Genomic DNA, 15,690 nt, shown 5'->3' on the forward strand with positions numbered 1-15,690 from the left:
TCATACATACCAGGTGCCTCCAGGCCCTACAAGTTCTTCCCACCCACTCCCATGGCATCCTGGAAATCTGCCAGGTACTCTGGGCACAGGCAGCTCTACCCCCTCAATGAGGTGAGATAGGAGGACAAGGGGTAGCCTTCTCCATCAGGGAAGCCAGAGTCTGGCTGAGAAGGAACAGAGACTGTGCCTAGACACTCCAGGAGGGCCCGGAGTTTCTCAAAGCTTGTTCACTGGTTCCCATTGGGTTTGTAAGAAGGGACTTGGGGGCCTAGTCCCAGGATGCATTTCTTCTGGCACAAGGCTCTTTGGGGGACTTGTTTCCTTGGAAGGTGATACAGGCTGGGGGACAGAACTGGACTTCAGAAAGTTGTGGAGAAGAGAGGAATTGGGAGGGCATGTGTGCTATCTTCAAATATTTGAAAGTTTGTTATATTGAAAAATTGGATCCAGAGTCGGGAAGATCCAGCTTCTGACAGTTACTAACTGCATGACCCTGGGCAAGTCACTTAGCCTCTGTTTGTCTCAGTTTCCTTCACTGTAAAACGGGGATAATAACAGTACCTGTGTCCCAGCTTTGTTGTGAGGATTAAATGAGATAATGTGTAAAGCAGTTAGTACAGTGCCTGGCACATGGCAGTCACTAAATGAATGCTAGCTATCATTATTTTGTACATAAGGAAAACTTGTTAACCATTAGAACGGTCTAAAAGTGGAATCAGCCTCCCCAGGAGGTAGGGAGTTTCTCATCATTGTAGGTCTTCAAACAAATGGTGTAGGGCCCCTTGTCAGGGCTGTTGTAGAAGGTGCTCTGGCTCTTTGGATGGCCCCAGGGGCCCCTGCCTTCTTTCCAATGCTAGGATTCTCTGATTTGCTCAGGGCAACTCTCTGATGTTCTATGACAGAAGCTCTGTTTGTGATGGAGGGATCGCGGGGCGCTTCCTGCCCTGGGAGACCACTTGGAGGGTGACTTTAGCCTTCTTGGGTCCATTACAGAGCTGGCATGTTTTAGATCTTGGCTTCTTCGCTTTTTCTGTGTCCTGGACCCCCTTGACAGTCTGGTGAAACCTGTGGATACCTTCTCAGAATCCAGTTTTGATGCCTATATTCATAATGGAAGGAAATGCTAAATTTTGAGTTAGGGGTTAGTAATTAAGTACATAGAGATAATTTTTTTCCCCATCGAAGTTCACAGGCCCCCTGAATTCTATTCACGGACCCCATGGGGGGCAGTGTTGGCTTGGATCTAGGTTTTGAAGGTTGCAGAAGGACATAAATTAGCTGAGATTGGGTAGGGGAAGCAGGGTGGGTGAGGGCAAGTCTTACTCACTAGGAACATTAATTCTCTTCTTTCCCCTAGTTGCCCTTTTGTCCACAGAACCCCAGGTCTGGGATCCTCCCCAGGACTGACCTATGGTCCCTCTCATTTCTCTGTAGAACCCCAACTGGCTGTGAAGACGCCCCTGCGAGCTGTGGCGGCAGTAGCTGGTGGTGAGGTGACTTTCACTGTGGACCTCACCGTGGCTTCCTCTGGCGAGTGGTTCTTGGATGGGCGGGCCCTGCCGGTCAGTGACATATATGTGATTCGTTGCAAAGGCACCCAACACTCCCTGACCATCAGCCCGGTCCCTGCCAACCTGGATGGTGCCCAGCTCAAATTTGTGGCTAATGGCATAGAGAGCAGTATCCGGATGGAGGTCAAAGGTAGGCCTCCAACCTCCTACCTAACACACAGACACACCTGGCTTCAGGGAGATTTGCTGCCTAGGGACTGTGGGTCCCTTCTGAGCCCCTCCTGGGGCTTAAATCCATTCATTCAAAAGTATATAAGAGCCTACTGTGTGAAGAATACTGCCCTAGATGACCGAGGACATACAAAGTGTTGTAGTAGAAAAGGCCCTGGATATGGAATCAGAGTTTTCCCTGGTTTGAATTCTCACTCTCCTGATTTACCAGCTGTGTGACCTCGGGCAAGTCACTTAAACTCTCCGAGGCTCAGTTTTCTCATTTGTAAAATGGGGGTAAAAATACTTGCTTCCACAGACCATTCTGAAGAAATCATTTTGTTAATCTTAAAACACTATATAAATGTGAATTATCACCAGATGTATATGACAGACATTACTGATGTAAAGCTGACAAGACTGGATTTGAGACATGAGGGAGAGGAAAGGGTGAAGGATGTCTCATAGGCATAGGTGTAATGCTTATCAAATGTGCAGATGACCAAACACTGGCTTTAGGCCAAATCTAATAGACTGAATTTCATTGAGAGAAGTATCTTACACTTTGGCTCAAAAAGCTGATTTCACAAGCACAAGAAGAGGGAGTTATAGCCAGATAATGGTTTGTCTCAAATCCTTCCTTTCTCTCCCCTTTCCTTCCTCCTCCTCTTCCTCCCTCTCTCCTCTCCTTCCTTCCTTCTTCCCTCTTTACTCTCTCCCTCCCTCCCTTCCTCCTTCCTCCCTTCTTTCCTCCCTCCTTTTCCCCATTCTCTTTCCCCTTCCCCTCTCTTTCCCCTTCCCTTCCCTCCCCTCCCCCTTCTCTTCCTCCCTCTCTTCTCTCCTTCCTTCCTCCCTTCCTTCTTCCCTCTTTCCTCTCACCCTCCCTCCCCTTCCCCATCCTGTTCCCCCCACCTCCCTTTTCCCTTCCCTTCCTTCCCACTTCTCTTCCTCCCTCTCTCCTCTCCTTCTTTCCTTCTTCCCTCTTTACTCTCTCCCTCTCTCCCTTCCTCCTTCCTCCCTTTCCTCCCTCCTTTTCCCCATTCTCTGCCCCCTTCCCCTTCCTTTCTTCTTCCCTTCCCTCCCCCTTCTCTTCCTCCCTCTCTTTTCTCTTTCCTTCCTCCCTTCCTCTTTTCTTTCCTCCCTCCCCTTCCCCGTGCTGTTCCCCCCCCTTTTCCCTTCCCTTCCTTCCCACTTCTCTTCCTCTCTCTCTTCTCTCCTTCCTTCCTCCCTTCCTTCTTCCCTCTTTCCTCTCACCCTCCCTCCCCTTCCCCATCCTGTTCCCCCACCTCCCTTTTCCCTTCCCTTCCTTCCCACTTCTCTTCCTCCCTCTCTTTTCTCTTTCCTTCCTCCCTTCCTCTCTTCTTTCCTCCCTCCCCTTCCCCGTGCTGTTCCCCCCCTTTTCCCTTCCCTTCCTTCCCACTTCTCTTCCTCTCTCTCTTCTCTCCTTCCTTCCTCTCTCTCTTCTCTCCTTCCTTCCTCTCTCTCTTCTCTCCTTCCTTCCTCCCTTCCTCTCTTCTTTCCTCCCTCCCCTTCCCCATCCTGTTCCCCCCCTTTTCCCTTCCCTTCCTTCCCACTTCTCTTCCTCTCTCTCTTCTCTCCTTCCTTCCTCCCTTCCTCTCTTCTTTCCTCCCTCCCCTTCCCCATCCTGGTCCCCCTCCCCTCCCTTTCCCCTTCCCTTCTTTACCCCCACCCCTTCTCTTCCTCCCTGACCCGCCCCCCGCCCCCTCCTCTCTGCTCCCCCTCCTAACTGCCCCTCTTTTGTCTCTCCCCCAACCCCGGCCGGTCTCTCTGTCCCCGGCGGCTCTCCCAGCTGCCCCCGTGCGCATCACCAACAAGTCGGCGGCTGCCGTGCAGAAGATCTCGGCCCGCCTGCACGAGGAGGCCCAGCTCTTGGCCGAGCTCTCAGACCAGGCTGCGGCCGTGACGTGGCTGAAGGACGGCCGGGCCCTGCCCAGCGGGCCCAAGTATGAGCTGCAGGCCACGGAGCAGCGGCGGGTGCTTCGGGTGCACGATGTGGCCCGGGATGACGCGGGTCTCTACGAGTGCCTCAGTCCCGGGGACCGCATCGCCTACCAGCTCTCTGTGCAAGGTGCGCGCGGGGCCGGGGAGGGAGCGGCACGTGGGGACGGCTTCCCCCACGCCAGAAGGGCCTCCAAGAGTGACCTCTGAGGTGTGGGCCCTCCCCGCTACCCCCTGCCCCGCGCAGACCCTCCCCATCTGCAGGGATTCTACCTTTCAAAGCGTTTGTGGCCTGAGGGATGTAGCTCTGACTTGGAGTCAGGAGCCTCCGAGTCGAACCCCAGCTGGGAGACTTGTAGTAGCTGGGTGAGGTGGAGGTTTTAGGCAAGTTATTCCTCCTCTCTGAGACTCAGTTTCCTCTTCTGTAAGATGAGGTTAATAATCCCATCTCCCTACCTCATTTGGCTTTTATGGGGAGGACTTCATAATAATAGTAGCTAACATTTACACAGCACTTATTATGTGCGAAGCATTTACAATTTTTATCTCATTTGGTCCTCACCACAACCATGGGAGGTAAGCGCTATTATTATACTCGTTTTTACAAATGAGGAAACTGAGGCAAACAGAGGTTGTTTTTTAGGTGACTTGCCCAGGGTCAGTCTCTGAGGCCAGACTTGAATTTAGGTCCGACTCCAGGCTCAACCGCTATGTCCACTGCACCGCCTAGCTGCCCAGAGATTTAGGGTCCAAGAGAGAACACGGTGGCCTGTATTTGGGGCACAGGCCTAATCAGAAGCCATTTTATTAACTAAAATAATTTCCACTTAGAGAAATGTCCAAACTGACAGTCTCTTCCTGTCCTCAGGCATCTCTTGAATACAGATCATCTTGAAGTCATATTTTATAGGATTCTTTAAGAAAGAAAATTTCACAGTTGAGCTTGACCAATAATTCAGAGTTTTGGGGGCACCTAGGTGGGGCAGTGGCTAGAGCACCAGCCCTGGACTCAGGCAGACCTGAGTTCAAATCCAGCCTCGGATCACACACTTGACACTTACTAGCTATATGAACCTGGGCAAGTTACTTAACTCCAATTGTCTCATCCTCCCCAAAATAATTCAGAATTTTGGAGAATAGTTCAGGAAACAGTTTGCTTCGTCAAACAGAATAGTCTCAAAATGTCCAGGCATCCTAAAGAATCATTTTCTAAAATCCAGGGGTGGAGAACCTGTGACCTCAAGGCCACATGTGGCCCTAAGGGCCTGGAGGCTGCAGGTTCCCCACCTCTGTATCTAAACCATTCAAATGGGTCAATGGTGAAGGCTGACAGTGCCCTTAACTAAAATAGTTCCTGATCTAAGTCTGGTTACCCCCTTAATCCATTTTCTGGAACTCTAGCCTTTGTTCCAATCTTTTGCAGAGATTTCTAAAAGAAAGTGGTTAAGCTTAATGGGGGCAAGGAGTTCGGGTGGGGTGGATAGAGGATTTAGTGGAGGGCATTATTTTCAAGAAGAGTTGGACACAACTGAACAATAATTATTTCCAAGAAGTTTGATTAAGTACCGATAAAGTTTCGTTCATCTAGGTAAATCTGGAATGGACTTTAGACTAGGGAAATATTTCTTAATATTTTTTGTGGAGAGGCCTTATTATGCTTACACAAGAAAAAGTAACCGAAAAGCCATCTTATAACATTTTATTTAAATGTAAATAGTTGCAAAACAAGTTTAATTGAACATATGGATGCTTACTAATTAATTTCATCCAAAAATAATAATAATAAAAAAATACCTGGAATTTTTGTTGACTGTCAGCCCATAATGTGAGTCAGCTGCTAAAAATGTGATTGAGAGCCTAGGCTAACAGGAGAGAAGCATCATGTCCAGAACAAGGAAGGGTCAGACCACAAGTGAAGCGCCACATTCAGAACTGGGAGCCACATTTTCAGAAGGACATTGACAGAGCAGAACATGTCCAGAGGAGGGCATCCAGAATAATAGCAAAGGGATCTTGAGCCATATCCTCTGACGTTTGGTTGAAGAAGCAAGGGATGTTTAGTCTGGAAAAAAAAAAAGACTCCAATAGGACGTGATTGGTGTCTTCATGCAGTTGAATCTTAGAGAAGAGAGATTAGGTTGCTCTGCTTGGTCCCACAGAATAGAACTAGGAAGAAGAGGGGGAAGGTATAAAGGCAATTTTCCAACTCAATAAAGGAAAAAACTTTTTAAGTTGTTCCATGATGGAATAGACTCCCTTATAAGGTAGTGAGCTCCCTGTTACTGAAGGTATTGAAGGACAGGAGATTCCTGCATTGGGTGAGAGGTTGGACTGAATGACTTCTAATACTGATAAACAGTTGAAAGCAAGATTTTGAGCAATAGAGATAAATGAGAAATGCCTCTAAACAGTTAGGCTGGTGACTAATGGCATTTCAGCTATGACAACCTCAACATTCCTCCTGCCCGTTCTCCTCAGCCCCTCCCCTAATATTTATCTAATTTCAATTTCTCAGGACGTTTACCTTGTTGACCATATGGTTTCAGATCTTGTCCATTTCCTACACAAAGATGTGGCAGGAGGATATGTGGAAGCTGTGTTGGGAGGCCAGGCCCAGTTTGAGTGTGAGACATCAGAGCCCCATGTGATGGTGCGTTGGTATAAGGATGGCACTGAACTCAGTCGTTCCCAGCGCCTCTCCCAAGAAGACAAGGGAACAAAGCACCGACTGATGGTGGGCAGGGTCACCAGGCAAGATGAGGGCACGTATGCCTGCAGAGTTGGTGAAGACACACTGGAGTTCAAGCTCAAGGTGTCTGGTGAGTGGTGGGAAATTGGGAGGGATGTGGGTGGGAGAGTGGGCCCCAAGTATGGCAAGTAGTTATTATAATAGGTATTATATTATAATATAATACCACCACTGCCATCACCATTAGCATCTCCATCACCGTCAAGAAGTCTTTTTAAATCTTTTAAATGTATGTGGCACTAGAATAGGTAATATTATAATAATTAGGAGTTGGCTCATAGCATAGAGTCCCATTGTCTTTGGCTTTCCTTTCCCTGTCTTTCTGTATTCTTAATCCTTCTCTTCCTCTCCAGTTTTCTGCCAGTGCTTTCTTTCTCTATTTCTCCTACTCTTCTTCTGTTCTCCTTTTCCCTTTCTTTTCCAGAAGTTCTTGTTAATAGATTCTTATCCTTCAGTGGACCCCATTCTAGTGCTTATCATCACTATCACCACCACAATCACCATCACCACCATCATTACTACCACCATTATCACCATCACTACCACCATTACCATCACCACACCATCATCATTACCACCACCAGCACCGCCAGCACCACCACTGCCATCACCATTAGCATCTCCATCACTGTCTAGAAGTCTTTTTAAATCTTTTAAATGCATGTGGCACTAGAATAGGTATGGTAAAGTGTGCCAGACACAGAGCCTGCCCTTATCCCTAGGGGCACTCAAAATTTAAGATAGATATACTGATTTGGATATGTTGGGGATCATAGGGTTTGTACAATCACTTAATTTTATATAAGCTCAGTAGTCAAGACTATTTTATCTCAGATACACTTATGCCACCCTTGGGTATACTGCTATCATGGGACCAACAGTGACTTAGTTATGGCATTGTCATACCAGCCACGATTATACTATAGTTAACTCAGAGAGAGAGACTCAGCATGCTTTTCTGATCAATTGTGTTTTAAAAATAAGAATTAAAAAGCCTCCTTATTTATGTGGGTGGAGGTTAACCTGGGGACCCCCCTGATCAATAGATTGCTATTTTAATATAGCAAGGTGGTCATGAGGGGAACCTCTGATCAATTACATGCCCTATTCTTCTTGAGGAGATTACAGAGTTTGGACCTTTGTCAGAAAGGGGCACCTCCCATAAAACTGGACTTGTGGTCTGTCTGGCTCTTTGTTGGGGGACATAAGCCTAGTTGTAGTAACTAGTTGTAGTAACTCCTGACTGGTCTCTTGAAGTCACTTCATTATCGTATTTCTGTTGAAAAATTGGCCAGTAAGAAGCATGAGGGTGGATTTTCAATTGAGTTGTAAAAACTTTTTGTCTCTTTTTTGAGTCCTTTACTTTTAAGATTCTTTGTCAGAGCATTCTCTTCCTTGGACTTCCAACAAAGTGAGGAGGGGGTCACAGTTTGAGTCCTTCAGCAAGGAATCAGAGGTTCATATCTAGCCCCAGGAGAGGTTCCTCTTTCTGACAGAGATCCACCCTGAAACTTCTCATCAAGGAGAATGGGGCGTGTAACTGATCAGAGGTTCCCCTCATCACCACCCTGATATGTTAAAAATAGCAAAATCTAACAACAGTACAGAAAACATAATTTAAATAAACATACTCACGGAGCAAGATTTAAAGAAACCAAACTCAGATTGATAAAGGCACAATTCAGTGCTTTTTTCGCTGTTCTTTAAACAGAACAATTTAATTTTACCCTGATTCCCCTCCCCTTCCCTGTTCTCCAGGTTTCAGTAAAATGTTTCTTTCTACCTCAACCAAAATGCTGACTCTCCTCAGATTTAAAGTTAGAATGCTTCTAAACTAGTTGCTGTGATGTAACAAGTCAGTTGGGTAAATAGACCTGTTGTCATTCCACAAGAATTGCAAATGTCAGCCACAAGAATTCAGGGGCGCTTAGATAGCTCAGTGGAGAGGGTACAGGGAGCTGGTGAGGAAGATCCAAATTAAAATCCACCCTCAGACGCTAGCTAGCTGTGTGACCTTGAGAAAGTTACTTCCCTTCTGCCTGTCTCAGCTTTTCTCATCTCTGTAATGGGGATAATACTTTCCAGGGTTTTTGTGAGGATCAAATGAGATAATATTTGTAAAGTGTTTTGCAAACCTTAAAGCTCCATACAAAATTTTAGCTAATTAATTAATTAATAAGCTAGCCTTGTGATCACTCTTGTAATTTCTGGGGGCTCTCCTATTCTCCCTTCTCCCTTGTTCCTTTTCCCACAAATGACTGAATCTGAAGTTTATAGTCACACCATATGTGTTCTGTGTTAGCTTTCTATTCAACAAGATTCTCTACTGGGTGACTTTCTTCCTTATCGGGAGGGAGGTAATGCTTTTACTTATTCAAAGGCAATAGAAGGGCTGCTAAGTGGTGAAGTGAATAGAGAACCAGCCCTGGAGTCAGGAGGACCTGAGTTCAGATTTGGTTCAGACACTTGCAACTTACTAGCTGTGTGATCCTGGGCAAGTCACTTAACCCTGATTGCCTCACAAAAAAAAAAAAAGGAAGGAGAAATCTTCCCTTTCCCCAAATAGCTGCTATCTATGGTGTTTCATGATTAATGTGAATACAATGGGCCCCCTTAACAAGGAGTAACCTGTCTTCCACACAGAATGTGGAGAATTTTAGAAACTTGAATTTTAATCCAAAACTTCTTTTCAGAAAAAAAAAATTAAATAGAAACCAAACTAAATGTAAAACTTGAATAGAATCTTTATACACATAGAAAGGGCTTTTAAACACGGGACAGCACTTTCCCCCACCAAAGGCAACATTGGCAGATCTCCCAGACCCCCAGAGCGGACCACCAGGGCCCCTGGTTCCTAGTTCCTTGGCCCCCCAGCCCCAAGCCTACAGCTTCCAGTTCACCCACCTTCTCTCTATGGTCAGCTCTGCTTTTTGGTCTGTCCCACCTGTTACTTTGTGTCACTAAACGTCTTTTCCCAGGACAGCTGAGAAGGCCCTAAAGGGAATCAGAAAAGAGAAACCATTAGAAACATGATCTCTGTCAGCTGACCCACCTATCACCTTGGAGCCAGGCTTGGGGGTGGATTGGAAGGTTGTGAGGGTAAGGTTGAAATAGGAAGAACCTGGCAGGACTGTTATTTTAAGGCAAGTGGAAAACAGCTGTTTTCAGTCTCCATGGGAGACTCAACAAGGGGGAAAAGGGCTTAGGATACAGCATAAAGGACTGAGGTTAGACTTGAGAAAGGACTTCCTAGCAGAAGAGATTTTTAAGGAGAGACGGAAGGGACTGAGGAGGGCTGTCAGAGAGCTTTTGCTGGAGAGGGAACAGACCACCAGCTTCCTCACCCTCAGTCGGAATATGCTGATTGATTAAATATATTCTTTTTGACATAGAGACAAGAGGAGGAGCTAGGTGACATCAGGAGGGTCCTTCTGGCCAGAGGGATGATGGAGACATAGGGATGACCCATTTAAAAGAAGACCCAATTCTCTTGTCCTGTCTGGCTCAGGAGGAGGACTGTTGTAAAGGTGTCTTCAATTAAATTTGATTTAATTTATTTCTGTTCAGTCTGACAGAGAATACACTTTTACATGAAGAGCGCTGTGACGTGTTGGGTAAGCAGCAGGTCACACAGGCATACAGAAATGAAAAATCAAGTAACCCCCGATCTGCCGGAGCTTGCAGTCTCAGCGGTGGTAGGGATATGACATATATGCAAGTAAGGATGGTCTGATACAAGGTAGACTGGGAAAGGTTCAGAGCAAGTGGCAGAAGCAGAATACCAAAGGATCTCAACAGGCTGGAATGATGACCTGAATCTGATGAGATGAAACACGGCTGGGATCAGTGGGAAGTTCTTTATCCGGGTTCCAAAAGGTCACTCGCACCAGTGCAGAATGATGGAAATGTGGCTAGAAAGTAGTTCAAATGAAAAAGACTTGGGCGTCTGAGTGGCCAGCAAGCGTGATAGGATATGACATGGTAGAACATAACATGTGATGCAATATAACATAATGCAATATAATGTAATATAACAAGATGACACAAGATGACATGACATAACATAATGTAATAACACAGCATAGCATAACATAAGCTCAGTACTCAAGTGACTATGAGACATCAGCCAAACAGCAAATGCAGTCTTAGGCTGTATTAACATAAGGTCGTGGGATCATAGATTTAGAGTTGGGAAGGACCTTCAAGTCATTTACTTCGACAATCTGATTTTACAGATGGGGAAACTGAGGCCCAGAGTGTTTCAGTGACTTGCCCAAGAAAGGTTATGTATGCAATGGAATGGAATAAGCCTTCATAGAGCTCTGATTCTCTGTCAAGGACTGCGCTAAATGCTTTTACAAATATTATCTCATTCAATCCACACAATGACCCTGTGAGACAGGAGCTGTAATTATCCCCCCTTTAAAGTTGAGGAAACTGAGGGGCAGCTAGGTGGCGCAATGAGTAGGGCACCAGCCTTGAAGTCAGGAGGACTTGAGTTTAAATCTGGCCTCAGACACAGTTACTAGCTGTGTGACCTTGGGCAAGTCACTTAACCCCAATTGCCCTGCCTTCCCCCCTCCAAAAAAGAAGTTGAGGAAACTGAGGCAAACAGAGGTTAAGTGACTTGCCTAGGATTGTACAACTAGTAAGGGTCTGAGGTCACATTTGAACTCAGGTCTTCCTGACTCCAGGTTCAAAGTTCTAACCACTGCACTACCACGTGTTGAACTGAAATTTGAACCCAGGTCCTCTCACTCCAAATCTGTGGGAACTAGTGCCTCCTGATGCCTCTTATTCTCAAAGCACAGAGTGCCGGGTCACAGTGATTTAAGTTAAATTACTTTTTTTTTCTAATAAGCACAAAGCTGGAGGATTGTGTTTAGTTCTAGGTACCACATTTTATTTTATTTTATTTTGAATATTTTGAATGAAAAGGAAATTTTGAAATGAATGAATTTTGAATGAAAAAGCATTTATTAAGTACTGACTATGTACTAAGTTCTGTACACAGTGCTGGGATACAATAGAAAAAAGAGAGACCGCCCTGGCCCCCGACACTTTTCCTCTAACTGAAGGAGGCAATGCATGAACGAAAAGTCCAGCTGCAGGGCAGATGGGAAGTCATGGAAGTCTTCAGGGTGTAGTGGTAGGGTGGATAATGATGATGATAATAATAGCTAGCATTTTTATGACACCTACTATGTGCTAGGCACTCTACAAATATCTCATTTGATCCTCACAACAATCCCAGGAGGTAGCTGCTTTTATTACGCTCATTTTGTATTTGAGGAAATGGAGACAAACTGAACTTAAGTGACTTACCCAGGGTCACACAACTAGTAAGTGTCTGGAGCAGGATTTGAACTCAGATCTTTTTAACTCCACTGCACCAACTAGTTGGATGGCAAGCCTCAGAAGGCACCACATTTCATGAAGGACAGTAACAAGGTGGGACATATCCATAGGAAAGGATGACAAGGGGACCAGAGACAATGCTATATTCATTTCAGTTTAACAAGAATATATTAGATGCCTACTGTGTGCAAGGCAGAGATACAAGGAATAAATGAAAAAGTCTCTGTCTTCAGGGAGCTTATATTCTGCTGGCATTGGAGGTGGTTTATAACATTTAAAGAGCTAAATAAATAAACTGTAATTTGAGGAAGGAATAGCCCATCCAAGAGGAGTAGATTAAAATTTAAACTTTATTATTTAATCATAAAATTTTTCCACAGTCATCTTCCAGAAGATCTAAGAGGCTCATTCAGCTTTTCATGTCTAAATTCTGTATTTTGTTGTTATGTCCCTAAACACATCTAGCTGTGGTTTTGCCGTTTAAGACTGTTGTTCCTTGGCCACACACCCACAATCTTGGTAACTGGGGTGTCTTTAGCTAGGAGAGAATTGGACAATAGTATGTGAATATTGGCAGACAGCCAATGCCTTCCTGACTTCTCCTTGCTCCTCCAGGAAAACAACTCCATTCTATGAGGATTTATTGACAAAATTGGGGATGCTTAGGAACTGATTCATGTGATTTGGGGGATCATGATTGCCATCTTCAAGCGCAGGAAGACCTGTCTTGTAGAACAGACATTAGCAATGCTCTGCATGGCTCCAGAGGGTAGAGCTAGAAGATGCAGAGAGACAGAAGCAGGCTTGATGTAATCAACCAATCGGAACTGTCTAAAAATGCAAGGGGCTGTCTTGGGAGGTAGTGAGCCCCCCGTTGCGGGAGATCTTCTAGTAGACCTCCAGTGAAGATCACTTGTGTCTAGGAGGTCAACAGGAGGTTCCTGTGAGATAGAGATTCTCTTCTAGCACTGAGAGATTCAATGACTCTATGGGGGCTCGTACAAAACGTAGGCATTGCAGACCCTGAAGCTCTATGCAGCTCTGAGATGTGGTGTGTATGGTTGATAGAGAGCTGACTCCAGAGGCAAGGAGACAGACCTTCCTCTGGCAGATATTGGCTGTGTGACACTGGGCAGGTCACTTAACTCCTCTGTGCTCCCAGAATGTTTGTGTGGATCAAGAGCTGGGAAGACACTGGCAGAAGTTTGGAGGTGAGGGGCAGTGCTGACTATGGCGGCTGTTTGGGGGGTTTCCTCTTCCTAAGGGATGTGTGTGTGTGTAGGGAGGCATTTTGGGGTGTTTGTATTGGTCCAGGCTGTTGATCCTGAGCCCTCACCCATCATGTAGCAGGATGGGGAACAAACGATAAAGAAGCTTCGAAACCAGATCTAGGATGGCACTGATTATCTCCGTGATGCCAGCTGAGCTTGCTCCGGCTTCCTATCCTAGAGAAGGTGCTGGAGGTGGCTCTGGGCTTATGTAACAACCTGCTTGTGACAGCCCAAGACATATCACTGTCTTTTTCCAGAACACTGTAGCCCTTCCCAATCTGTGTCCCGCCTCCCTTTCCAGGCTCCTCTCCTAGTCCCCCACTTCATACACTCTCCATTCCAGCCAAACTCAGCCTGCCCTCTCTGCCCATGGAATGCCCATGTTCCTCCCCCCTATAGGTCAGAATCCTTCAAGGCTCACCCCCTCTATGTAGTCTTCCCTGATTGCTCTAGCTGAAAGGGTTGTTTATTCACTCCTTTCTCATATTTTCCTCAAACACTTTGATCTCCCCTTTTCCTAACCTAACGGAATCTAACCCTAACCCTTCCTTGTATTCGTCATATTTACCTGTGTCTAGGTCATATCTCTCAATAGAATGAATCTCCTTGAGGGCAGTCATGGTTTCATTTATTCCTCTGTATACAGATCAGCACCTACTCTGCCATGGAAAGTCTTAGTGATCGAGGAATACTGAGAGGTTATGGTTTACTTAAAATCAGTAAGAGCCAGAATGTGTCAGGGGCAAGCCTTCTGGACCCCAACTTCAGCTCTGTGTTCACTGTTGCCCTTTAATGTGTATGTTTTGTCCTTGTGCCTCTGTGGCTGAGGACGTAGAACCTTACACGTAGGGGGCACTTACAAATGTTTTGTTGACTTGAATTTTTCTGTTTCAAATTTTTTTTTTACTCAATTCCATTCTTATTCAGGTCTTAGCTCATCTGTTATTGTTCATTTGTTTCAGTCGTATCCAACTCTTTGTGACCCCATTTGAGGTTTTTTTTGGCAGAGATACTGGAGTGGTTTGCCATTTCCTTCTCCAGCTCATTCTTTTTATAGTTGAGGAGACTGAGGCAAACAGAGTTAAGTGACTTGTCTAGGGTCATACAGCTAGTAAGTGTCTGAGGCCAGATTTGAACTCAGGAAGATGAATCTTCCTGCCTCTAGGCCCAGTCCTATATCCACTGTGCCACCTAGCTGGCCCAGCTACTGTAACTTAACAGCCCCACCAGTGAGTGGGAGTGATGGTCTGGCTATTAGAACAACCTCTGGGCCCATCTGTAGCACTGAGAGGTTCCTCTTTGTTGACACCTCCTTCCTTTCCCTCCACAGATAAAGCAGTGAAGTTTATCAACAAGCCAGCAACACCTCCTGAAGTGATTGTCAGCCCTGGGGGGCAGCTAGAGCTGGCCTGCGAGGTGTCCGAGGCTGATGGGACTGTGGTGTGGAAAAGGGAGCAGAAAGAGGTAAAGAAGGACCAGAGAACAGAGATTCACACCCAGGGCACTCGGCGGACCCTCATCCTTCACCGGATAACCCGCAATGACCAGGGCACTTACAGCTGCCATGCTGGAGATGACCATATCACTTTCCATGTCCGAGTCCAAGGTAAGAGGGGGACAGAGAAGGTCCTTGGGGGTGCAAGGGAGGGTGGTGCAAGGGCCCAGGCCACTGCTTTTCCTTCCTTCCTGGGAAAGGATCAGTCAACCAGTTAATCAGTACGTATTGATTAAGCCCTTACTATGAGCTAGAGGCAGTATGGTCCAATACATAGAGAACTATCCTTGAAACCAGGATGACCTAGGTTTGAATCCCATCTCTGATATACTGGCTGTGTGACCTGGGCAAATCGCCTAAGCCCTCAGGACTTTGGACAGCTCTCTTAAGACCATAACGTACAGAAAAGGTCCTGAACTATACTGGTAGAGGGAGTTTCCTCACTTGAGAAGGTCCCCATACCAACAAAATCAAATCAAATATCAAAAGAGCTAACATATATAAAGTACTTTGTAAACCTTATGGTGTTATTATTTTTATAATGATGATTATTATTAATCACAGGTTCTATCTCTGTTATTATCCCCTCACTATGTGCCAGGTTCTGGGGATACGATGAAAAACACAAAAATAGTTCCTGCCCTCAAGGCGCTTACATTCTAGTGAAAGAGTCTAGAGAACAGGCTTCATTTTGAGCAGGTGTTCTACTCATGGCTAAACCTCTTCTCATCCAGCTCTTGCTTTCTTAGCCTGTTGCCTCCAGGGCCAAATCAGTTCGGGGGCTGAAAACAGGGAAACCAGCTCTTACTAAGAGTATTAAGCAGGCAATGGGCAGATAAGCATGTGAATAGGCAGGCTGGATGTTAGCTTCCCCCACAGTGTCTAATGTCTTTCCTGTCCCTGGTATCTCAGCTTCATCAGAACCTGCTTCCTTCCCAGCCCTCAAACCAAGGAAACCCCAATCCAAATGGGAGAAAGAGAATAAAGGAAGGGGATTCCATTCCAGCCAGACCCACTATGTGAAGGGTCCTATTAGACCCTGTGTTTGAGTGTAGCTATTTAAAGTCACTCCAACCTGGCTCAAGCCCTGCCTCCAGTCGTCTGTCACTTGTCTCTTCCTCTCTGAATTTCTGTTTC

At 45.9% G+C, this 15,690-nt stretch overlaps 1 protein-coding gene across 1 annotated transcript in view; it reads left to right on the forward strand.

The window, feature by feature from the left end:
• OBSCN (obscurin, cytoskeletal calmodulin and titin-interacting RhoGEF) overlaps positions 1-15,690 on the forward strand; it is a 330,114-nt gene that overhangs the window by 32,166 nt on the left and 282,258 nt on the right. Inside the window, exons 6-9 of the mRNA XM_036739619.1 lie at positions 1,435-1,701; positions 3,532-3,810; positions 6,227-6,499; positions 14,389-14,664. Coding sequence (XP_036595514.1) covers positions 1,435-1,701; positions 3,532-3,810; positions 6,227-6,499; positions 14,389-14,664 — 1,095 coding nt within the window. The remainder of the gene's footprint in view (positions 1-1,434; positions 1,702-3,531; positions 3,811-6,226; positions 6,500-14,388; positions 14,665-15,690) is intronic.

This window comes from Trichosurus vulpecula, chromosome 9, assembly GCF_011100635.1.
Source record: "Trichosurus vulpecula isolate mTriVul1 chromosome 9, mTriVul1.pri, whole genome shotgun sequence".
Taxonomy (NCBI): Eukaryota; Metazoa; Chordata; class Mammalia; order Diprotodontia; family Phalangeridae; genus Trichosurus; species Trichosurus vulpecula.